Source organism: Erythrolamprus reginae, chromosome 9 (assembly GCF_031021105.1).
Source record: "Erythrolamprus reginae isolate rEryReg1 chromosome 9, rEryReg1.hap1, whole genome shotgun sequence".
NCBI classification, from domain to species: Eukaryota; Metazoa; Chordata; class Lepidosauria; order Squamata; family Dipsadidae; genus Erythrolamprus; species Erythrolamprus reginae.
The window spans coordinates 57,014,233-57,037,625 of record NC_091958.1 but is presented as its reverse complement, the minus strand read 5'-3'; the positions used below and the strand labels follow the sequence as shown (position 1 = coordinate 57,037,625).

Here is a 23,393-nt window from a genome sequence, read left to right as displayed (position 1 = left end):
CATATGCATAAATACTCCTTTTTCCTTACACCCATGCCAACAATTTCCTTTCCTTGTTGTTTGAAAGCGTGCTAATTGTACTGGTGTATAATAATTGTACTGGTGTATAATACCACTCTCCCACCTCTCTTGATCCTAATTTTTCATTATACAAGGAAAGTCTCGGTCACTTGAAGATCTAGTCTGTGGCTTGTTTGGTGACTCAGTGCTGCAAATGTCAACTGACCTCAGGGGAGGGAGGGCTGAGCCATCTCCTCTTATAACAATAATAATAATAAAAGAGTTGGAAGGGGCCTTGGAGGTCTTCTAGTCCAACCCCCGGCTTAGGCAGGAAACCCTACACTACTTCACACAGATGGTCATCCAACATCTTAAAAACTTCCGGTGTTGGAGCCTTCACAATATGATCTCTCCTCTTGGCAGAGGCTGACTGGGGACAAAATACACGAACGGTTGCAGGAACTGGGTTTATGTCTAGTTTAATGAAAAGAAGGACATGATGGCAGCCTTCCACTATCTCTCAGGGGTTGCCCCAAAGAAGAGGGAGTCAAGCTATTCTCCAAAGCACCCAAAGGTAGAACAAGAAGCAGTGGGTGGAAACTAAACAAGGAGAGAAGCAACTTAGAACTAAGGAGAAATTTCTTGGCAGTCAGAACGGTTGATCCGTGGAACAGAAGTTGCCTCCAGAAGTTGTGAATACTGGAAGTTTTTAAGCAGATGTTGGATAACCATTTGTCTGAAGTAGTGTAGGGTTTCCTGTCTAGGCAAGGGGTTGGACTAGAAGACCTCCAAGGTCCCTTCCAACTTGTTGTTATTATTGTTGTTGTTATTATTATGATGATGATGATGTAGAAGCACGCTCATTTAGGGAAGGAGGAGGGAATATATTATTTCTAAAGAAAGGAAATATTCACCAATTGTTCCCCAAAATATCATAAAAGAGAATATTCACCCATTGTTGGGGCGATGGGGGAGGGGAGCCATGTTTTCATAATTGTAAGAATCACTTAACTAAATGTATAGCTCCTATTCCCAATGGAAGGTATGAAACAATCTCACCTCTTGCTCGCTTGTTGCTAGTGAACCGGAAAATATTTTGAAATCTTGCCCAATTTATTTACTAAACCTTCCTCCTGTTTCCTACGGTTCAGCCTGGCCGAGTTCCTTGGCGTCTCCCACAAAGTTTCCATTGCTTCTCACAGGGCCCAACAACTGACTTCCTCTTGCAGGCTTTACGGGGCTGATATCAGGATTATAATTAGCCCTCGGCCCCATTGAGGAGGGGGAGGAGGGTTTGCCAAGGTCAGGAAGGCTCACGAAGTGACCACACCGGATCCTGCTTAGATAGAGTGAGGGCACTGGGGGGGGGGCTGGCGTGGAGGACACACACCAGACTATAAATCTCTGCAGGGCATGGTCAGTCATGGCAGGGTTGCTCCATTATTTCCTGTTACACCCCCCTCCCCAAGAAGAAGAAAACATTTCATGCCCCCTAGAGAATAGAATAAGATGAATAGAATAGAGGATAGAATAGAATAGAAAATAGAGTAGAATAGAATAGAGAATAGAATAGAATAAGATGAATAAGAATAGAGAATAGAATAGAATAAGATGAATAGAATAGAATAGAAAATAGAATAGAATAGAATAAGATGAATAGAGTAGAGAATAGAATAGAGAATAGAATAAAATAAAATAGAATTTAATAGAGAATAGATTAGAATAGGATAGATAATAGAATAGAATAAGATGAATAGAATAGAATAGAAAATAGAATAGAATAGAATAAGATGAATAGAATAAGAATAGAATAGAGAATAGAATAGAATAAAATAGAATTTAATAGAGAATAGATTAGAATAGGATAGATAATAGAATAGAATAAGATGAATAGAATAGAATAGAAAATAGAATAGAATAAGATGAATAGAATAGAGAATAGAATAGAGAATAGAATAAAATAAAATAGAATTTAATAGAGAATAGATTAGAATAGGATAGATAATAGAATAGAATAAGATGAATAGAATAGAAAATAGAATAGAATAGAATAAGATGAATAGAATAAGAATAGAATAGAGAATAGAATAAAATAAAATAGAATTTAATAGAGAATAGATTAGAATAGGATAGATAATAGAATAGAATAAGATGAATAGAATAGAATAGAAAATAGAATAGAATAAGATGAATAGAATAGAGAATAGAATAGAGAATAGAATAAAATAAAATAGAATTTAATAGAGAATAGATTAGAATAGGATAGATAATAGAATAGAATAAGATGAATAGAATAGAAAATAGAATAGAATAGAATAAGATGAATAGAATAAGAATAGAATAGAGAATAGAATAAAATAAAATAGAATTTAATAGAGAATAGATTAGAATAGGATAGATAATAGAATAGAATAAGATGAATAGAATAGAATAGAAAATAGAATAGAATAAGATGAATAGAATAGAGAATAGAATAGAGAATAGAATAAAATAAAATAGAATTTAATAGAGAATAGATTAGAATAGGATAGATAATAGAATAGAATAAGATGAATAGAATAGAAAATAGAATAGAATAGAATAAGATGAATAGAATAAGAATAGAATAGAGAATAGAATAAAATAAAATAGAATTTAATAGAGAATAGATTAGAATAGGATAGATAATAGAATAGAATAAGATGAATAGAATAGAATAGAAAATAGAATAGAATAAGATGAATAGAATAGAGAATAGAATAGAGAATAGAATAAAATAAAATAGAATTTAATAGAGAATAGATTAGAATAGGATAGATAATAGAATAGAATAAGATGAATAAAATAAAATAGAGAATAGAATAGAGAATAGATCCTCATCTTACGACTGTCACACCAATCCCACCCCCCCAAAGGGCCTCCACGGGGTTTCTCATCTCCGACCGCCTGTCTGGTGTCTCTCCCCACGCAGGGCGGCTTCTTCCCGGAGCACGTGAAGTCCATGAGCAGCCTGCGATGGCTCAAGCTGAACCGGACCGGCCTCTGCTACTTGCCCGAGGAGCTCTCTGCCCTCCAGAAGTTGGTGAGCGGCCGGCCTTTCCTTGGGCAGCCTCCTCGGGGGGCTCTTTTGGGGGGCCGGGACCCTGGGAGGAGCAGGCGGAGGAAACATGGGGCGCAGAAGGGCTGTTGGTTTTTTTTAAAAAAATGTCCCCCTTGAATTTTTTGCAGGAAAGAGCTGTTATTACTTCTACTCCTTTTCCCTTTCCGTATTTCCCTTTTTAAGGCTAAAGGGGGGGGGGGGGCTTGCCATCCTTCAGGTTGAAGGATTAGTGAGAGAGAGTGGGTGGAGGGGTTTGCAGGGGGGGGGGTTGCAGGATTTTAGATTGTTTTAGGTTGTTTAGTGTAAATAATTGGATTTCGCTATTGCATTCTGTTGTTTCTATGGGTTGTAAGCCGCCCCAAGTCCTCAGAGAGGGGTGGCATATAAATCCAATAAGTAAATAAGTGAGTGAGTGAGTGAGTGAGTGAGTGAGTGAGTAAATAAGTAAGTAAATAAGTAAATTCCTTCCTACCTTCCTTGCTTCCTTTTTTTCATCCTTTTTTCCTTCCTTCCTTCCTTCCATCCATCCTTCTTTCTTTTCTTTCTTTTCTTTTCTTTTCTTTCCTTCCTTCCATCCACCCTTCTTTCGTTTCCTTCCTTCCTCTCCAAAGACCTCTCCCCCTTCCTCCTGCCCTCTTCATGGGCCGGTTCCTGTCCCACCCTGACCCATGTCTTCCTCAGTGAGATTGGGGCTCAAGACCCCTGATGCTTTGCCCCCAGTGAAATCCCCCCCCAGGGAAGCTATGCAGTGGGGAGGGTCCTCATCCTCCCTACCCTAATCGCACGCAGCCCCCAGATCCCAGGCCCTTCTCTGCTTCTCTCTCCCAACAGGAACACCTCTCCGTCAGCCACAACCACCTGACCACCCTCCATGGAGAATTCTCCAGCCTCCCTTGCCTGCGGGTAGGTCCTCCTTGGCCTCCCCCCAAGAGCTGCCCCCTTGCCCCTCTGCAGGGTGCCCGGTAGCTCTGACCCCCCCCCCCTTCTCTTTCTCCTCCTGCCCCCCAGGCCATCGTCGCTCGGGGCAACGCACTGAAAAATTCCGGGATTCCCTATGAAATCTTCCAGCTGGACGACCTCTCGGTCTTGGTAGGTGGCAACCCTGGCTGGTGGATGGCTGGGGAATTCTGGGAGTTGGAGTCCAATCTTCAAGCCTGCTACCTGGGGAATTCTGGGAGTTGAAGTCCAATCTTAAAGGAGGATGTTGACTGGGGAATTCTGGGAGCTGAAATCCAATCTTCAAGTCTGCTGCCTGGGGAATTTTGGGAGTTGAAGTCCACGTATTGTAGTGACCAGGTTTGAGAAAGGCACTCCAGTTATTTGTGCTCTTTTCCTTTGGGTCTCTGAGAATCATGGTCTGTTTGGCAGCCACAGTGGCCACAGGATGCTTGCGTGGCCTCTGATGTCCCCTTCCCGCCTCTCTGTTTCTCTAGGACCTGAGCTACAATCAGCTGACCGAGTGTCCACGGGAGCTGGAGAATTCCAAGAACATCCTTGTGCTCAACCTCAAACATAACAGGTAATACAGAGGGTCCTCGACTTATGGACCGATCGTTTAGCAACCGTATGAAATTACGGCAGACCCCTCCCCCCAAAAAAAGCTGCTTATGACCTGGTTTTAAAGTTATGACGGCCACCCACCCACCCTCGTGCACTCTACACGTCCTCAATGGAAGGCAGGTTGGCAGCCGTGGGTTTTTCTGCAGTTCTGATTATTCTAATTAGAGCAGTGTTTCCCAACCTTGGCCACAGGAAGATATCTGGACTTCAACTCCCAGAATTCCCCAGCCAGCATTCGCTGGCTGGGGAATTCTGGAAGTTGAAGTCCAAATTGATTTGATTTGATTTGATTTGATTTATTGGATTTGTATGCCGCCCCTCTCCGGAGACTCGGGGCGGCTAACAACAATAATAAAACAGTATACAAAATAATCCAATACTAAAAATGATTAAAACCCATTAATATAAAAACCAGACATACATACAGACATACCATGCATAGAATTGTAAAGGCCCAGGGGGAAAGAATATCTCAGTTCCCTCATGCCTGACGGCAGAGGTGGGTTTTAAGAAGCTTACGAAAGGCAAGGAGGGTGGGGGCAATTCTAATCGCTGGGGGGAGTTGGTTCCAGAGGGCCGGGGCCGCCACAGAGAAGGCTCTTCCCCTGGGTCCTGCCAAGTGGCATTGTTTAGTTGACGGGACCCGGAGAAGATCCACTCTGTGGGACCTAACCGATCGCTGGGATTCGTGCGGCAGGAGGCGGTCCCGGAGATATTCTGGTCCGATGCCATGAAGAGCTTTAAAGGTCATAACCAACACTTTGAATTGTGACCGGAAACTGATCGGCAACCAATGCAGATTGTGGAGTGTTGGTGTGACATGGGCATATTTGGGGAAGCCCATGATTGCTCTCGCAGCTGCATTCTGCATGAGCTGAAGTTTCCGAGCACTTTTCAAAGGTAGCCCCATGTAGAGAGCGTAAATATCTTCCAGTCGCCAAGGTTGGGAAACACTGGATTAGAGGATGCCCTCTCGGATCTCTTCTTTTCTTGGCCCAAATCCAAGCTTCAACCAGAGCAAACCATAATGACCAGTTGCCCAAAATAGAAGGCAGAAGGAGAGATGAAACGTTGTCTTGGCAGATCCTGCCGGTTCCTCCTCTCCTTTCATCTCAAGGGCCTTTCTGCCAACTCAACCAAGGCAGCTTCAGCACGGTGGCATCGCCTCGAGGAAGCCCTGGGCAGCTCCTGGGTCCAGCCCTCCATGGAGGAAGACACCCCGGGGCTGTTTGGGGAGGAGAGAAACTACTGTATTTTTCGGAGTATAAGATGCACCTTTTTCCTCCCTAAAAGCAGCTGATTAATTGGGGTGCCTCTTATACTCTGAATGTAGCTTTTTTTTCCCCCAGCCCTAACTAGCTGCTAACCATCTTCCCAGCTCTTACCTTGCAGGCTCTTTCATTGTTTCTCTCTGCAAAGAATGTTTTCCAAGTCTTTGCAGGGTTTTTTTCCATTGCTCTACTTGCTCCAAATGTTTCTTTCCAGCCCTAACCAGGTGCTTACAATGTTCTCAGCTCTTACCAGCTTGCCAGCTCTTTCATTGTTACTCTCTGCAAAGAATGTTTTCCAAGCTCTAAGTCTTTGCAGGGTTTTTTTCTTTACTCTAACTTGCTCCAAGTAAGTTTCTTTCCAGCCCTAAGCAGGTGCTTACAATGTTCTCAGCTCTTACCAGCTTGCACGTTCTTTCACTGTTACTCTCTGCAAAGAATGTTTTCCAAGCCTTAAGTCTTTGCAGGGTTTGTTTCCATTGCTCTACTTGCTCCGAATGTTTCTTTCCAGGTGCTAATGATCTTCCAAGTTCTTACCGGCTTGCAAGCTCTTTCATTGTTACTCTTCCCCAAGAATATTTGCCAAGCCCTAAGTCTTTGCAGGGTTTCCATTGCTCTACTTGCTCCGAATGTTTCTTTCCTGGTGCTAATGATGTTCCCAGCTCTTACCTGCTTGCAAGCTCTTTCATTGTTACTCTCTGCAAATAAGGTTTTCCAAGCCTTAAGTCTTTGCAGGATTTGTTTCCATTGCTCTACTTGCTCCTAATGTTTCTTTCCCGGTGCTAATGATATTCCCAGCTCTTACCCACTTGCAAGCTCTTTCGTTGTTACTCTCTCCGAATAAAGTTTTTTTTAAAGGCCTTAACCCGGGGATAAAATAATGTGCTGGCTAAGGACGCTAGCCAGATGAATACCTGGTGAGCAGATTCTTTTCCCCATTTTGCTCCCCAAAAACTGAGGCGCGTCGTATACTCTGAGAAACACAGCCATGCCTTCTTGAAGAAAACATAACTGGGGTGTGGACCTCCAACTGCCGAGGTGTCTTTGGGGAGAGAGTGGGGAGAGGCTCCCGTAGCAGGCAGGGCCTACCTAGCAAGTGTAAACAAGGTGTGTCCCTCTCTCCTCCGCAGCATAGATAGCATCCCCAACCAGCTCTTCATCAACCTGACCGACCTGCTCTACCTGGATTTGAGTGACAACAAGCTGGAGAGCCTGCCCCCCCAAATGAGGCGCCTGGGGCAGCTGCAGACTTTGCTTCTGAATAACAACCCTCTCCTGCACGCCCAGCTCAGGTGAGGGAGGGGGGGTGCAAGGGGACGTTGGCCTAAAGCGAAGCCTTTGAAAGGCGCTAGTCCCTAGGGTTCGGGACAGAGCTGGGTGCAGGGACAAAAGCTTGAGGACAGGCAGGCAGGTCGACGGAGGCCCAATCAGGGCAGGATCCCACCTGGCTTTCCTGCACCCGGGGGTCTTAACTAAGCCCTTCTCCTCCTCCTCCCACCCCACCTGAAGGCAACTGCCCGCCATGACAGCTCTGCAGACCCTCCACCTCCGGAATACGCAGAGGACCCAGACCAACCTGCCGACCAGCTTAGACGGCCTGACCAGCCTGGCAGGTACCAGTTGCATTCATCACACCTTCTACCAGGGACTTTGAAAGGCTCCGTTGGCCCAGTCTGATTGATTGATTGATGGATCGATTGATCGGTTGACTGACTGATTGACTTCTATGCTGGCCAATCCCAATGGGTCTCGGAGCAAACCCAGAACTTGCAGACGTGGATGACACCCCCTGCCCTCCCCCCAGTGAAGCCCCTCCCTCGTGCAACGTGGTTTTTCCTTCCTTGCTCTGCCCAGATGTGGACCTCTCGTGCAACGACCTGAGCCGGGTTCCGGAATGCCTCTACACTCTCCCCAACCTCCGGCGTCTGAACTTGAGCACCAACCAGATTTCGGAGCTCTCTCTTTGCATCGACCAGTGGACGGAGTTGGAGACCCTCAACCTGTCAAGGAACCTGCTCACTTCCCTACCAGTGGGTGCCCCTTTATTATTATTATTATTATTATTATTATTATTATTATTATTATTATTATGTCAGTACAACACAGCAAACGAGATCACTATGCTGGATTTCGTATTCCATCACCAATCGGGCGCTTCCCAAGCACCTAGGACTGCGTGATGTAGCGGTGAATTATGTTTGCCGATCCCAGTAAAGCGGCTTTTTGCAATTGACAGATGGAGATTTTGTCAATTCTGATGGTTTTCAAATGTCCGCTGAGATCCTTTGGGAATGTGCCCAGCGTGCAAAGTATTATTATTATTATTATTATTATTATTATTATTATTATTATTATTATTATTATTTAGATTTGTATGCCATCCTTCTCCGAAGACACGGGGCGGCTCACAAGACACAATTCAAAACATAGAAACCTAGAAACCTAGAAGATTGACGGCAGAAAAGGACCTCCTGGTCCATCTCGTCTGCCCTTATACTATTTCCTGTATTTTATCTTAGGATGGATAGATGTTTATCCCAGGCATGTTTAAATTCAGTTACTGTGGATTTACCAACCACGCCTGCTGGAAGTTTGTTCCAAGCATCTACTACTCTTTCCGTCAAATCATATTTTATCACGTTGCTTTTGATCTTTCCCCCAACAGACCTCAGATTGTGTCCCCTTGTTCTTGGGTTCACTTTCCTATTGAAAACACTTCCCTCCTGAACCTTATTGAACCCTTTCACATATTTAAATGTTTCAATCATGTCCCCTCTTTTCCTTCTGTCCTCCAGACTAGACAGATGGAATTCGTTAACAAATCTAATTAGTTCAAAAACTATAAGCTAAAAACCCAATATATTAAAATCAATCAACCAATTCAATCACAAGCATACATCACGTTATATTGGTCAGGTGGGCTCCCCTTCCTGTTGACCCCCACACTCCTTGGACTTTTAAAGCCTGGCCAAAGGACAGAGCAGGAGCCAAGGATGGTTTTATGAAACCATCATATTTGATTAAAGCTGGCAGGTTACACTGAGTCACTGGTCTGCTCTTAAAGAGCAAAGCACCACAATTTCCTCAGTCAAGTGTATAGGTAGTCATTAACTTGACAAACAATCACTTAGGAACCATTTGAAGTTACAGTCTACCTGAAAAGAGGAACATGGAACGGAGCGGAACAGAACAGAATAGAATAGAATTCTTTATTGGCCAAGTGTGATTGGACAAACAAGGAATTTGTGTTTGGTGCAGATGCTCTCAGTGGACATAAAAGAAAAAATACCTTTGTCAAGAATCATGAGGAACAACAGCTAATGATGGTCACAGGTCAAATAAGCAATCAGGAACCAATCAATATTAATAAAAATCTTAAGGATACAACAACTTACAGCCCTGCAGTCATAAGTGGGAGGAAATGGGTGATAGGAAAGATGAGAAAAATCTAGTAATAGTAGTGCAGACTTAGTAAATAGTTTGACAGTATTGAAGGGATTATTTGTTTAGCAGAGTGATGGCAATTGGAGAAATAACTGTTCTTGTGTCTAGTTGTCTTGTTGTGTAGGGCTCTGTAGCCGACGTTTTGAGGGTAGGAGTTGAAACAGTTTGTGTCCAGGATGCGAGGGGTCAGTCAATATTTTCCCTGCCCTCTTTTTGACCCGTTCAGTCTACAGGTCCTCCATGGAAGGCAGGTGGGCAGCCATTGTTTCTTCTGCCATTCTGATTCTCCTCTGAAGTCTGTGTCGGTCCTGTTGGGTTGCAGAACCAAGCCAGACAGTTATAGAGGTGCAGATGACAGAACCAATGGTTCCTCTGTAGAACAGGATTCAAACTTTCGACCCGGATCCAAACTTTCTTAGATGGGGAAGTTGGGTATGATGGATGCATTGTTTTTACAAGCAAGAGAAAGCAGAGATCCACATCCCAGGGATAAGGTTATAGGCCAATGTTTCCGAACCTTTATACAAAGAAAATGTGTGGACTTCAACTCCCAGAATTCCCCAGCCAGCATGCTGGGAGTTTAAGTCCAAAAGGTCTTAAAGGTTGCCAGGTTTGAGAAACATTCAGAGGTATGTAGAACAGTCAATCAAATTTCTCTCTCTTTGCATTGCAATGTAGGGACCCTTTTTGAACCATTCTGACCTTTCGCGCTCCAAGGGATATATTGGGACAAAGTTTGGATTTGGAAAAGCAGCTTCCAAATGCGCCAGTGGGGGTTCCTTTTCCTTCCTGAAATTTTAATTTTTCCCCCCGTTCTTGTCTTCCCACCCTCCAGTCTGCAGTCTGCAAACTCACCAAACTGAAGAAGCTCTACTTGAATTCCAACAAGGTGGACTTCGACGGCATCCCTTCCGGCATCGGGAAGCTGGCCAACCTGGAGGAATTTATGGCAGCCAATAACAACCTGGAGCTCATTCCTGAAAGCCTTTGCAGGTAGCTCACGCTTCGCTCCTCCGCGGAGTAGCAGCGCACAGCCTTCGCTTTGTAGACAAGCTGGACCTCCGCTTCGGCTGGGCTCTGCCCTCTGACCCTCCTCTTCCCACAGGTGTGTAAAACTCAGGAAGCTGGTTTTGAACAAGAATCGCCTGGTGACCTTGCCCGAAGCGGTGCATTTTCTGACGGACGTGGAGGTGAGAGTTTTGGGGGGGGGGGGAGAATCCTGCAAAGAGGAGGAATAGGAAGAGGAGTAGTAGTAGTAGTAGTAGTAGTAGTAGTAGGAGGAGGAGGAGGAGGAGGAGACCTGCAAAAATGAAGTGGCTCCTCCTTGGATAGCAGTTGAGGTTTGTTGTGGTTGGCTCGCCTACAAAAAGAGATGGATCAAATTGAAGGGGTCCAATGACGGACTACAAGAATGGTGGAAGGTCTGAAGCATAAAACGTATCAGGAAAGACTTCATGAATTCCATCTGTAGAGTCTGGAGGACAGAAGGGAAAGGGGGGACATGATCGAGACATTTAAATATGTTAAAGGGTTAAATAAGGTCCAGGAGGGAAGTGTTTTTAATAGGAAAGTGAACACAAGAACAAGGGGACACAATCTGAGCTTAGTTAGGGGAAAGATCAAAAACAACGTGAGAAAATATTATTTCACTGAAAGAGTAGTAGATCCTTGGAGCAAACTTCCAGCAGACGTGGTTGGTCAATCCACAGTAACTGAATGTAAACATGCCTGGGATAAACATAGATCCATTGTAAGATAAAATACAGGAAATAGTATAAAGGCAGACTAGATGGACCAGGAGGTCTATGGCTCTAAAGGAAAGCCCCTTTGGGAGCATAATTGAGGGCTCAGGGCTTAGCTGTAAGCCAGAAACTTTCCAGTTTTGAGAACGTCTCCAATTTGGGCTCTCGGTCGCAGCTGAGGGCTCAGGGACCGTGAGCGAAAGCGGGTTGTGGTGGAGAGCTTTCAATTCTCACATCACAGCCCTGAAGTCCCTCTTGTCTTCCGCTGACGGAGGTCTTCTTCTCTGCTTGCAGCTCTTGGATGTCCGGGAGAACCCAAACTTGGTGATGCCCCCAAAACCCGCAGACCGGACTTCAGAGTGCTACAACATTGACTTCTCCTTGCAAAACCAGTTGCGCCTGGCGGGGGCATCTCCTGCCACAGTGGCTGCGGCAGCCGGAGGTGAGCTTAGCATGCCCTTTGGGTGTCGGTGTGTTGTTTTCTAGCCTTCCCCAGCAAACAGCCACACTAGGCCACAGGTGGCACACGGAGCCACGCCAGAGGGTGAGCAAGGCGCTGTCCTGTGTCAGTTCCAGTTCTGGGGGGAGTTGGTTCCAGAGGGCCAGGGCCGCCACAGAGAAGGCTCTTATTATTTTTATTTATTTATTATTTAGATTTGTATGCCGCCCCTCTCCGCAGACTCGGGGCGGCTCACAACAGAATACAACAATTCATGACAAATCTAAATTATAGTTTAGAATATTTAAAAAACCCCATGTACTAAGCAAACATACATACAAACATACCATTCATACATTGTATATGCCCGGGGGAGATGTCTCAGTTCCCCCATGCCTGACGACAAAGGTGGGTTTTAAGGAGCTTACAAAAGGCAAGGAGAGTAGGGGCAGTTCTAATCTCTGGGGGGAGTTGGTTCCAGAGAGCCGGGGCCGCCACAGAGAAGGCTCTTCCCCTGGGGCCCGCCAAACGACATTGTTTAGTTGACGGGACCCAGAGAAGGCCCACTCTTTGGGACCTAATCGGTCGCTGGGATTCGTGCAGCAGAAGGCGGTCTCGGAGATATTCTTCCCCTGGGTCCTGCCAGATGGCATTGTTTAGCCGACAGGACCCAGAGAAGGCCAACACTGTGGGACCGTATCGGCCGCTGGGATTCATGCGGCAGAAGGTGGTCCCGGAGGTCTTCTGGGTCCACCATCCCGACCTTCTTACTTCTAGGCGGGAGGCAAAGCTGCTCCGTCCCGTGTTCTCCTCCTCTCCACCTCGTGCTTTCTAAAACTCTCCCCTCCTTCCCTCCCTTGGTTCCCAGGGGGCATCCCAAAGGACCCCCTGGCCCGCAAAATGCGCTTGCGGAGGCGCAAAGATTCAGCCCAGGACGACCAAGCCAAGCAGGTGTTGAAAGGCATGTCCGATGTGGCCGAGGAGAAGAATAAGAAGCTGGAGGTAAGGGTGGACTCTCTCCAGGGGACCCTCGTGGCTGCGGAGGAAGCTCCCCGTGAGCTGTAATGGGGGGTGGGGGCTAAAGGGAACCCCCCCTCCTCTTCCTCTTTTTCACCTGTAGGAGAATGGAGACCCGAAGTACACGGACCTGAAGACGCGTCGCTGGGACCAGAGCTTGGAGAAACCTCAGCTCAACTACTCTGAGTTCTTCACGGAGCATGTGGGGCAGCTGCCTGGGGTCACCGTCTGGCAGATCGAGAATTTTGTGCCCCTCATGGTGGACGACACTTTCCATGGGAAGTTCTACGAAGCCGATTGCTACATCGTGCTGAAGGTGGGAATGGCCGGGGTGCCTCTGTGTTTGGGTGTGTTAGTGTGTGTCTGTTTGTGCGTCTAACTCCATCATGTGGACAGTAGAGTAGTATCCTGGTTACTTGGGAGGGGTAGCTGCACGAGAGGGAAAATTACTGGTCACAACAAATTCCTTTCTTAGAGTCCAAGGTCATTTTTTGTTCTGCACCAGCGGATGTAAGGAAGAGGTTGGTTCTCGGAGAGGGACGGCATACAAATCTAATAAAGTATTATTAATTATTATTATTACTGGTGGAATCCCTGGAACCAGATTGGTCCTCGTTATGAACTTATGGGTGTGGGGGCGAGGGATGAACTTTAACCTGGTGCATTGGTGCATCACCACAAGCACCAGTCCGTTTGCAGGGATTCCTACAGAAGTTGGGCAAGAGATCCAGTCTACAACCCACCTCTTAATGATGCCAGCTCTCAAGGTTGTGTGGAGAGCAGGTCACACAGCTATGAATCCTCTTGGGAAACTTTTTCTAGAACTAGAAATAGATTTCTGCAGTAGCCCCCAAACTGTGACCGTTCGGTTAACAATTCTTCAAAGTTACAACAGACCTACCTTAGGCTACATAGGACCCAGATTCAAACTTTGGACGATCCTGTGACTAGACTTTGAGTACTGTTCTGTCGGGCTCTCTGATAGAATCCTCCCCAAAATTCACAGGTACAAATTTCAGACACACACACGTTTGAAAATTCAAAACAATGTTCTTTATAATGAAAATTCACTGAAACCAAGCCCTCTTTTGGTAGAGCAAAGAGCCCTCGTCTCCAAACAAACTGGTAATTTGTACAAGTCCCTTATCAGTCCTGTGATACTTAGCTTGCAGCTGTGAGGCAATTCACAGTCCTTCTTCTTCCACAAAGTGAAACACACTTTGCTCTGGTTTAGTTTCAAAGCGGGGGAAAATCAGCACACACAACAAGTCAGTCAGTAAAGCAGTCACGAAACACAACAAACGATCAGATAATCCTCCACAATGGCCAAACCCACAGGCTGCTCTTTATAGCAGCCTCACTAATGGCCACAGCCCCACCCAACCACAGGTGGCCTCGTTTTCTTTGATAATAATCTCTCAGTTGTTGCTGCCTATGCATCGCTCTCCGCATGCGTGGCTGTATCATTAACTCTTGTTCCGAATCCAAGGAGGAGCTAGATAATTGATCTCCTGAGCTGTCTGCCACACTCTCCTCCTCCCTGTCACTTCTGTCTTCTTGGTCAGAGGAGCCCTCATCAGCAGATTCCACTGGGGGCAAAACAGGCCTGCAGCATGTGGATGTCTCCCCCACACCCACAGTCCTTGGGGCAGGAGCTGGGCCAGAGCTGACCACAACAGAGTACTAAGCAACCAGATTGCAGTAACAGCCACAAAAAGGGATCGTAAAATTGGGTGGGTCGTGTTTTATGACCGTCTGTGACAGGCAGGCTCTGTGATGGTCCTATGTTGAGGACTCCCTGTTCAGATGTTGGGAGAGAACTGAGATGGACCTTTAGGCAACTCCTCACTGCTCTTCTTCTCCAGACCTTTGTGGACGACAATGGATCCTTGAGCTGGGAGATCTATTACTGGATCGGCCAGGAGTCCACCCTGGATAAGAAGGCCTGTGCGGCCATCCACGCCGTCAACCTGCGGAACTTCCTGGGGGCCGAGTGCCGGAGTATTCGAGAAGAGATGGGGGACGAGAGTGATGAGTTCAGCCAGGTAGCCCCCCCTTTCTCGGCTGGTGGGGGGTGGGTGAGGAAGGGGCTTCCATTCTGGAGACCTTTGCAAAGACCCTTCAGAGCTGCAGGGGACGTGCCAAAGACAATTCAGAACTGTTCTCTGTGCTATTGTGAGGAGCAGGGGGCTGCAGCTGCCTTTAACGTCATTCTTTCTGCCTTCCCGCTTTTCGAAAATCCCAATTTTCGGACACGAGGTGTTTGATCACGAGATTTCCTACATCGAAGGGGGCACGTCGAGCGGCTTCTACACGGTGGAAGATATTCATTATGTCACCAGGTAAACACGAAGCATCCACACAATTCAGGCTAGAACAGAAGAATAGAATAGAATAGAATAGAAAATAAAGAGAATAGAAAATAGAAAGAATAGAATAGAAAATTAGAATAGAATAGAAAATAAAGAGAATAGAATTCTTTATTGGCCAAGTGTGATTGGACATACAAGGGACTTATCTTTGGTGCAGAGGCTCTCAGTGTACATAAAAGAAAAAAATACATTTGTCAAGAATCATGAGGTCCAACACTTAATGATTGTCACAGGGGTCAAATAAGCAATCAGGAAACAATATTAATAAAAATCTTAAGGATACAAGCAACAAGTTACAGCCACACAGTCACAAGTGGGAGGAGATGGGCGAGAGAAGCGATGAGAGAGAGAAAAAACTAATACTAATAATAGTGCAGACCTAGTAAATAGTTTGACAGGAGGAACCCGCCTGCTATCCTGACCTGCCCCGCAAATCGCCAGCTTGCAAATCTTCAAACTATAGTTTATTTCTAATTTGACAAATCTATGGTGGCGACTTGCAAACCCCAATCCATCCGCTTGAGGAGGCTGCAGTAATTATTTCACTGGCTCTCAAATGCCCTCTTCAAATGCCCTAAGAGGAGATATAAAACGTATCAGGAAAGACTTCATGAACTCAATCTGTAGAGTCTGGAGGGGGACATGATCGAAACATTTAAATATGTTAAAGGGTTAAATAAAGTTCAGGAGGGAAGTGTTTTTAATAGGAAAGTGAACACAAGAACAAGGGGACACAATCTGAAGTTAGTTGGGGAAAAGACCAGAAGCAACGTGAGGAAATATTATTTTACTGAAAGAGTAGTAGATCCTTGGAACAAACTTCCAGCAGACGTGGTTGGTAAATCCACAGTAACTGAATTTAAACATGCCTGGGATAAACATAGATCCACCCTAAGATAAAATACAGGAAATAGTATAAGGGCAGACTAGATGGACCAGGAGGTCTTTTTCTGCCGTCAGTCTTCTATGTTTCTATATTTCTATATATATATATATATTTCTATATATTTCTCTCTCTCTCTCTCTCTCTCTCTCTCTCTCTCCATATATATATATATATATATATATATATATATATATATATATATATATATATATATATGTAGATTGTTCTGAGTTCGGGTTTTGCCCTGTGTAATCTTCATACCATTCTTTCTATAACCATGATTACACCAACCAATCAGATCACGGAAGCATAGTCACCCAATCTATTTGCTACATTCAAAGCAAATCTCCACCCCCACACTACATGCTAAGAAGGAATGTCAGTTGCTAATATTCATTTGCAAAAACACAGAGATTGGAACTCCAGCCTGATGATGGTAAATGTGATTTTACCGAAACGTCGCATAGACATGCAAAACATTACACAGGGCAAAACCCGAACTCAGAACAATCTACATACATATACCCGTGAAAATTTACGAAAACATATATATATATATATATATATATAATCCATTACATATCATTTCTTTAAAAAAAAATTATTTGGCTTTTTGGAAGCAAAAACAAAACAATAACAACAACAAACAAAAAAAATGTGCAGCGAAAACATTAAGCATGAAAACATATTTACATTTTGGTTTCTTCGGTTTCTCCATTTTTTGGTTTAATTTAACATTTATCTTATTTCTTTCCATCAATCCAATTATAAAATTTATCCCACACGGTGTAATATTCTTCTTCCTGTTTATTTTGTAACTCTAGTGCAGTGTTTCCCAACCTTGGTCACTTGAAGATATCTGGACTTCAACTCCCGGCATCCGCTGGCTGGGGAATTCTGGGAGTTGAAGTCCAGATATCTTCAAGTGGCCAAGGTTGGGAAACACTGGTGTAGTGTAAGTTTCCTCCATTTGGGGCATTCGAGTATTTTCCCAATTAACAGATCCTCAGTTGGTACGTTTGCAAATTTCTCATTGTCTCATTTTCTCAAGCTGTTGTTTCTGCCATTTCAACGCAGGCTTTACCGCGTTTATGGAAAGAAGAATATCAAATTGGAACCGGTTCCTCTGAAAGCGACGGCTTTGGATCCTCGGTAAATACGCAGGAGAGCCTCCTATTGAAGCCCTGAGCTCAGTCTTTGCTGAGAAAATGCCGCTGGCTATTTAAAAAATGACCCTTCTCCACTTCCCTTTCCTCCCTTCTAGCTTTGTCTTCCTGCTGGATCACGGCCTGGAGATCTACATCTGGAGGGGCAGCCAGGCGACTCTCAACGGCACTACCAAAGCCAGGTGAGTGCCAAAAGAAGGCTGTGCCGTGGTTGGTCTCTCAAACATCTGGAGAAGTTCTGCAGAGTTAGCTATGCCAGTAGCTTCAAGAAGAGACGGGGCTGCCCTATGTCTAGAATGGCATAGGGCAGTGATGGTGAAATGTATGGTTGTTTTCGGTTGTATGAGTGTTTTTAAATCAAGGGTTTTTAACTGTTTTGCTTTTTAATCATTGGATTTGTATTTTATTTTATTTTATTCATTTATTAATTCAATTTGTATGCCGCCCCTCTCCGTAGACTCGGAGCAGCTAACAAGAGCAAAAAAGACAATATGAACAAATCTAATATTAAAAGTAATGTAAAAAACCCCAATTTAAGAAAGCAATCATACATACAGACATACCATGCATAAATTTTATAAGCCTAGGGGGAAGGGAAAGTCTCAGTTCCCCCATGCCTGATGACACAGGTGGGTTTTAAGGAGCTTACAAAAGGTTTGTATTGCTGTTGCTGTTGTGAGCCGCTCCGAGCCTTCAGAGAGGGGTAGCATACAAATCTAATAAGTAAATAAATAAACAAACCTATGGCGTGGGTGCTACAGGTGGCACGCAGAGCCATATCTGCTGGCACGTGAGCCCTTGCCCTCGCTCAGCTCCAACGTGCATGTATGTGCCGGCCAGCTGATTTCTGGCTCACACAGAGGCCCTGAGAGGGGTTTTTGGCTTCCAGAGAGCCTCCAGGGGGATGGGGGAGGGTGTTTTACCCTTCCCCAGCTCCAGGGAAGCCTTTGGAGCCTGGGGAGGGCGAAACACGAGCCTACTGGGCCCATCAGAAGTTGGGAAACAGACTGTTTCCAACCTCCAGGGGGGGAAGCTGTTTTCACCCACTGCAGGCATGGAAGCGTAGCCCACATGGACACTCGTTTGGCACCCGAGGAAAAAAAGGTTCACCATCACTGGCATGGGGTCTCCTGCACCAGTGGAAGGTTGGACTAGAAGACCTCCAAGGTCCCTTCCAACACAAACTATAAATAGGTAGGTAGGTAGAGGCAGATAGACAGATTAGATAGATAAGATAAAGAGGATACAGATCGATAGATTAGATAGACAAGAGAGATGCAGAGAGAGAGATAGATAGATAGATAGATAGATAGATAGATAGATAGATAAGAAAGATTGATAATAAAAAATAAAAGTATCTTACTTTGCCATTATTGCCAGATTCCCCCCAAAAATCGTTTGCTTGTTTGTTTGTTTGTTTGTTTGTTTGTTTGTTTGTTTGTTTGACTTATATGCTGCCCAATCCCTTAGGACTCAGGGAGGTTGACAACAATAAAACAATGCAAAAAATTAAAGTCAAATATTAAGCAATAAAACCCCATTAAGGTAGTCAATCAATATTAATATCAATAAAACCCCTAGGCTAAACAACGCAACCATAGACTCATACATACCAATCAAACCATGAGTAAGATGGTTAACTCTCACTGACCAGGCAAAGCCAGGCCTTCAAGGCTTTTCGGAAGGCCAGTAGGGTGGGGGCAGTGTGGACATCAGGAGGAGGCGGGGGGTAGTTGGTTCCAGAAGGCCGGGTCGAAGGACATTCTTTGCTTCCATTTGTGGTTTTCAACAAGTTTGCTTGTACAATAGACTATTATGCTTCCCAGCTCTGTGTCTGAGTATTAATTGCTGGCTGATTGTCGATTCGGACAGAACAGATCCATCTTCTCTTCTTCTCAGGCTCTTTGCTGAGAAGATCAACAAGAACGAGCGGAAAGGCAAAGCAGAAATCCTGCAGTTGACTCAGACAGAGGAGACCCCGGAATTCTGGGACCTCCTCGGTGGGCAGGCAGAAGAGATCAAAGCCAACGTCCCCGACGACTTCAAGCCACCCAGACCCAAGCTGTACAAGGTGAGGAGAGAGAGAGGGTGGCTTAGGAGCCGGTGTCGGCCTCCTCCACCCATTTCTGTAGGAATTTTCCTAGAGACGTGCGTCTTTCTTGCGATATTCCTAATCAGATCAACCTGCTGTGGACTTTACCTTAGTTTTGGGGCAGAAACCTATAACAGAAATAGCAGAGAAAAGCGATTGATGCTTCTGGCGCCCCCTTATGGCCATCCGTAACACCAGCTCTCTAAGCAATAGTGTTCTAATAAATGCAAACATACATTGTGGGTTTGTTTTTTGTTTTGTTTTTAATTGTAAATTTTTTATTACAATTTTTTAAGATAAGACAATACAGAATACAAACAAACACAAAACATATATAGGAGTTCTTCACTGCCCCTCTCTTACCAGAAGTTGTTTCCTGGAGTTGATTATACTTCCAAATATTTGAAAATTTACAACCTTTCATAAACTCCTATAATATATATCGCCAATATATGCCAATTCTTAATTATTTTCAACCTTTCATAAACTTCTATAATATATCTCACCAATATCTTCTGCAATTCTTTCTACCGAAAATTCTGATATTATTCACTATTTGCATATCTATATTATTATTTATTCTGTCTGTTATTTTTTTTCCTAACCCTTCACTTTGTCCCATGCTTTGTAATATTCATATCCATCATATTTATTTTATATATTGCAAAACGCAACTAGTTATGTCCATAGTACCAACACATTTATGCCTAAACTTCAGATCGTGCAGAATGCAGCCGCGAGAGCTATCATGGGCTTCCCTAAATATGCCCATGTTACACCAACACTCCACAGTCTGCATTGGTTGCCGATCAGTTTCCGGTCACAATTCAAAGTGTTGGTTATGACCTATAAAGCCCTTCATGGCACCGGACCAAATTATCTCCGGGACAGCCTTCTGCCGCACGAATCCCAGTGACCAGTTAGATCCCACAGAGTTGACCTTCTCCAGGTCCTGTTGGCTAAACAATGTCGTTTGGCGGGGCCCAGGGGAAGAGCCTTCTCTGTGGCGGCCCCGGCCCTCTGGAACCAACTCCCCCCCAGATATCAGAGTTGCCCCCACCCTCCTAGCCTTTCGTAAGCTCCTTAAAACCCACCTCTGTCGTCAGGCATGGGGGAATTGAGACTTTCCCTCCCCCTAGGCTTATAGAATTTATGCATGGTATGTTAGTATGTATGATTGGTTTCTAAATTGGGGTTTTAAATTAACTTAAATATTAGATATGTTTACATTGTTTTACTATTGCTGTGAGCTGCCCCGAGTCTGCGGAGAGGGGCGGCATACAAATCTGATAAATAAATAAACAAACAAACAAACAAACAAATAAATAAATAAAGACGTTGATTGTGAGAGAAGGCAGGACTTTGGGCAATCAGTGATGTCATGTTGGGTTGGATCAAACCCCAGATGGCTCAAACTGGGCTTCCCTTCTTTCTTCTTCTCCCCCCCCCCCCTGCACAGGTTGGCTTGGGACTGGGCTACTTGGAGCTGCCCCAGATCAACTACAAACTCTCAGTGGAGCACAAGAAAAGGCCCCCAGTGGACCTCTTGCCCGAAATGAGACTGGTAAGAACAATGGCTCAAAGATGCTGATGGAGCAGAGGAGAAAGATTATGATTAAACCTCGTCCAGAACCTATTTATTCTTTTTTTTTTTTAAATCTCCTTTTTTAAAAATTGAAAATATTTTTTTATTTATAAACATATATACACACAAAACAAAGACATTTAGAAACAATTTGTGCAACAAACCTGTGTTACAATTCTCATTGTGCTCACCTACTATTACACAACTTTTTAACACGTTTATTCTAAATCAGCTTCATTTATAAACCTAGTCTTACATCTGTTTTTCCATTAACCCATTTTTCACCAAGAAATAGCTCTTTTTTTATTATTGATGAAATTTATTTATTTATTTATTTATTTATTTATTTATTTATTTATTAGATTTGTATGCTGCCCCTCTCCGAAGACTCGGGGCGGCACACAACAGCAATAAAAACAATATTAAAAAACAAATCTAATATTAAAAACATATAAAACCCTATCATTATTTTTTTTTAAATGCACCTTTGTTACTTTATCCTTTTAAAATCCTAGTCCAGAACCTATTTATTTTTTAAAAAAATCTCCTTAACCTCCCAAGAGTCCTGAAAGGGGATTTCAAAGGGGTCAAGTTCAGTCTCGACCGTCTGCTTTTGTCTTCTCCTTTGGTAGCTCCAGAGCCTCCTGGACACCAAGTCAGTCTACGTTCTGGACTGCTGGTCAGACGTCTTCATCTGGATTGGCCGGAAGTCCTCACGCCTCGTGCGGGCGGCTGCCCTCAAACTGGGTCAGGAGCTGTGCAGTATGCTTCACCGCCCCAAACACGCCATGGTCATCCGCAACCTGGAGGGCACCGAGTGCCAGGTTGGAAGGGGCGGCGATTGGGCGAGGAGGGACGATGGGGGCTTCCAGTGGACCCTCTTCAAGGGTCGGTCAGGCCATACTTGCCCACTTGGCAGGAGAGGAGGGAACATTTATTTATTTGTTGAGTTGAGTTGAGTTGTTGAGTTGAGTTGTTGAATTGAGTTGAGTTGTTGAGTTGTGTTGAGTTGTTGAGTTGAGTTGTTGAGTTGAGTTGAGTTGAAAGGGACCTTACAGGTCATCTAGTCCAACCCCCTGCTCAAGCAGGAATCCTACACCCACCTCAGTAAGATGGCAGTCCACTCTCCTCTTCAATATGTCCAGAGTTGGGGTCTTCACAACCTCCACTGGTGGATCACTCTCACCATCCGGAAGTTCTTCCTTATTTCCAGGTTGAATCTCTCCTTGGTCAGTTTCCATCCGTTGTTCCTGGCAATTAATTAAAATATTAAAACTATTATTAATCTAATTGTAGGACACAACGTCTTGATGTTGGTAGGACCGCCTCTGATTCAAAAAGAATTTGGGTTCTTAAGGAGTGTGTCCCTTCCTTTCTGTTGTGGAAGGAAAATGTTTAGAATAGAATAGAATAGAATTTTTATTGGCCAAGTGTGACTGGACACACAAGGAATTTGTCTTTGGTGCAGATGCTCTCAGTGTACATAAAATAAAATATACATTTGTCAAGAATCATGTGGTATGACACAATGATTGTCATAGGGGTCAAATAAGCAATGAAGAAGCAATATTAATAAAAATCTTAGGATACAAGCAACAAATTACAGCCATACAGTCAACATGGGAGGAAATGGGTGACAGGAATGATGAGAAAAACTTACACACACAGACTCACCAAATAGACAAGCGAGAACTTCCAGCCTAGTTTCCCTCTGCTCGGTCTGGATGTCTTGGCCCTGATGGGGACCCGTGTCCTTGCCAGGTCTTCAAATCCAAGTTCAAGAACTGGGATGATGTCCTGAAGGTGGACTACACCCGCAACGCGGAGGCTGTCCATCAACCTTATGGGCTCTCGGGAAAAGTGCAGAAGGATGCCGAGAAGAAGGACCAGCTCAAGGCCGATCTGACCGCCCTGTTCCTGCCACGCCAGCCCCCGATGCCTCTGAGCGAGGTAAGGCCCGGCCGGAGGGAGAGGACCAAGCCGGGCCCACCACTATTGGGGCCCCTTGGGAGTGGAAGGAGATGAACGAGTGGTGACATCTTGAAAATGGTTGAACTTCAACCTCTCAGATTCCACCACCAGCTGGAGGACCCGGCTGGGGAATTCTGGGACTTGAAGTCCACCCATCTTCAACTTTCTTTTTCTCTTTCTTTCTTTCTTTCTTTCTTTCTTTCTTTCCTTCCTTCTCCCTTCCTTTCTTTCTCGCTCTTTCCTTCCTTCCTTCTTACTCTTTCTTTAATTCCTTCCTTCTTTCTCTTTCTTTCTTTCTTCCTTCCTTTTTCTCTTTCTTTCCTTCTTTCCTTCTTTTTCTTTCCTTCCTTCCTTTCTCTCTCTCCTTCCTTCCTTCTTTCTCTTTCTTTAATTCCTTCCTTCCTTCTTTCCCTTTCTTTCTTTCTTTCCTTCCTTTTTTCCTCTTTTTTTTCTTTCCTTCCTTCTTTCTCTTCCTTCTCTTTCTTTCTTTCATTCCTTTCTCTTTCTCTTTCCTTCTTTCCTTCCTTATTGTATTCATCTATTTAATTAATTTGTAGGCTGCCCATTCCTGTGGGACTCGGGGCAGCTTACAACAATAGGAATAATAAAACAATGTCAACAATGAATAACTGCAATAACAATAATATAAAACCATGTGAAATCTCATCCGTGCAGTCCCACCGTATCATACATCCCAGTTTATGTCTTATGGAGGCCAGAATCAGAAGAAGTGTCCATTACTCACAGGCCCCAGGCCTGGTTTTCAAGGCTT

The 23,393-nt window shown here is 44.4% G+C and overlaps 1 protein-coding gene across 1 annotated transcript in view; it reads left to right on the top strand.

The window, feature by feature from the left end:
* The window catches only part of FLII (FLII actin remodeling protein), a 35,516-nt gene that overhangs the window by 3,566 nt on the left and 8,557 nt on the right, over positions 1-23,393 (top strand). The window contains exons 2-21 of the mRNA XM_070761462.1: positions 2,951-3,061; positions 3,911-3,982; positions 4,088-4,168; positions 4,513-4,598; positions 7,038-7,199; positions 7,417-7,520; positions 7,762-7,937; positions 10,187-10,344; positions 10,457-10,541; positions 11,388-11,535; positions 12,401-12,534; positions 12,653-12,865; positions 14,415-14,594; positions 14,809-14,891; positions 16,885-16,959; positions 17,072-17,155; positions 18,873-19,044; positions 20,525-20,629; positions 21,283-21,474; positions 22,412-22,600. Coding sequence (XP_070617563.1) covers positions 2,951-3,061; positions 3,911-3,982; positions 4,088-4,168; positions 4,513-4,598; positions 7,038-7,199; positions 7,417-7,520; positions 7,762-7,937; positions 10,187-10,344; positions 10,457-10,541; positions 11,388-11,535; positions 12,401-12,534; positions 12,653-12,865; positions 14,415-14,594; positions 14,809-14,891; positions 16,885-16,959; positions 17,072-17,155; positions 18,873-19,044; positions 20,525-20,629; positions 21,283-21,474; positions 22,412-22,600 — 2,610 coding nt within the window. The remainder of the gene's footprint in view (positions 1-2,950; positions 3,062-3,910; positions 3,983-4,087; positions 4,169-4,512; positions 4,599-7,037; positions 7,200-7,416; positions 7,521-7,761; positions 7,938-10,186; positions 10,345-10,456; positions 10,542-11,387; positions 11,536-12,400; positions 12,535-12,652; positions 12,866-14,414; positions 14,595-14,808; positions 14,892-16,884; positions 16,960-17,071; positions 17,156-18,872; positions 19,045-20,524; positions 20,630-21,282; positions 21,475-22,411; positions 22,601-23,393) is intronic.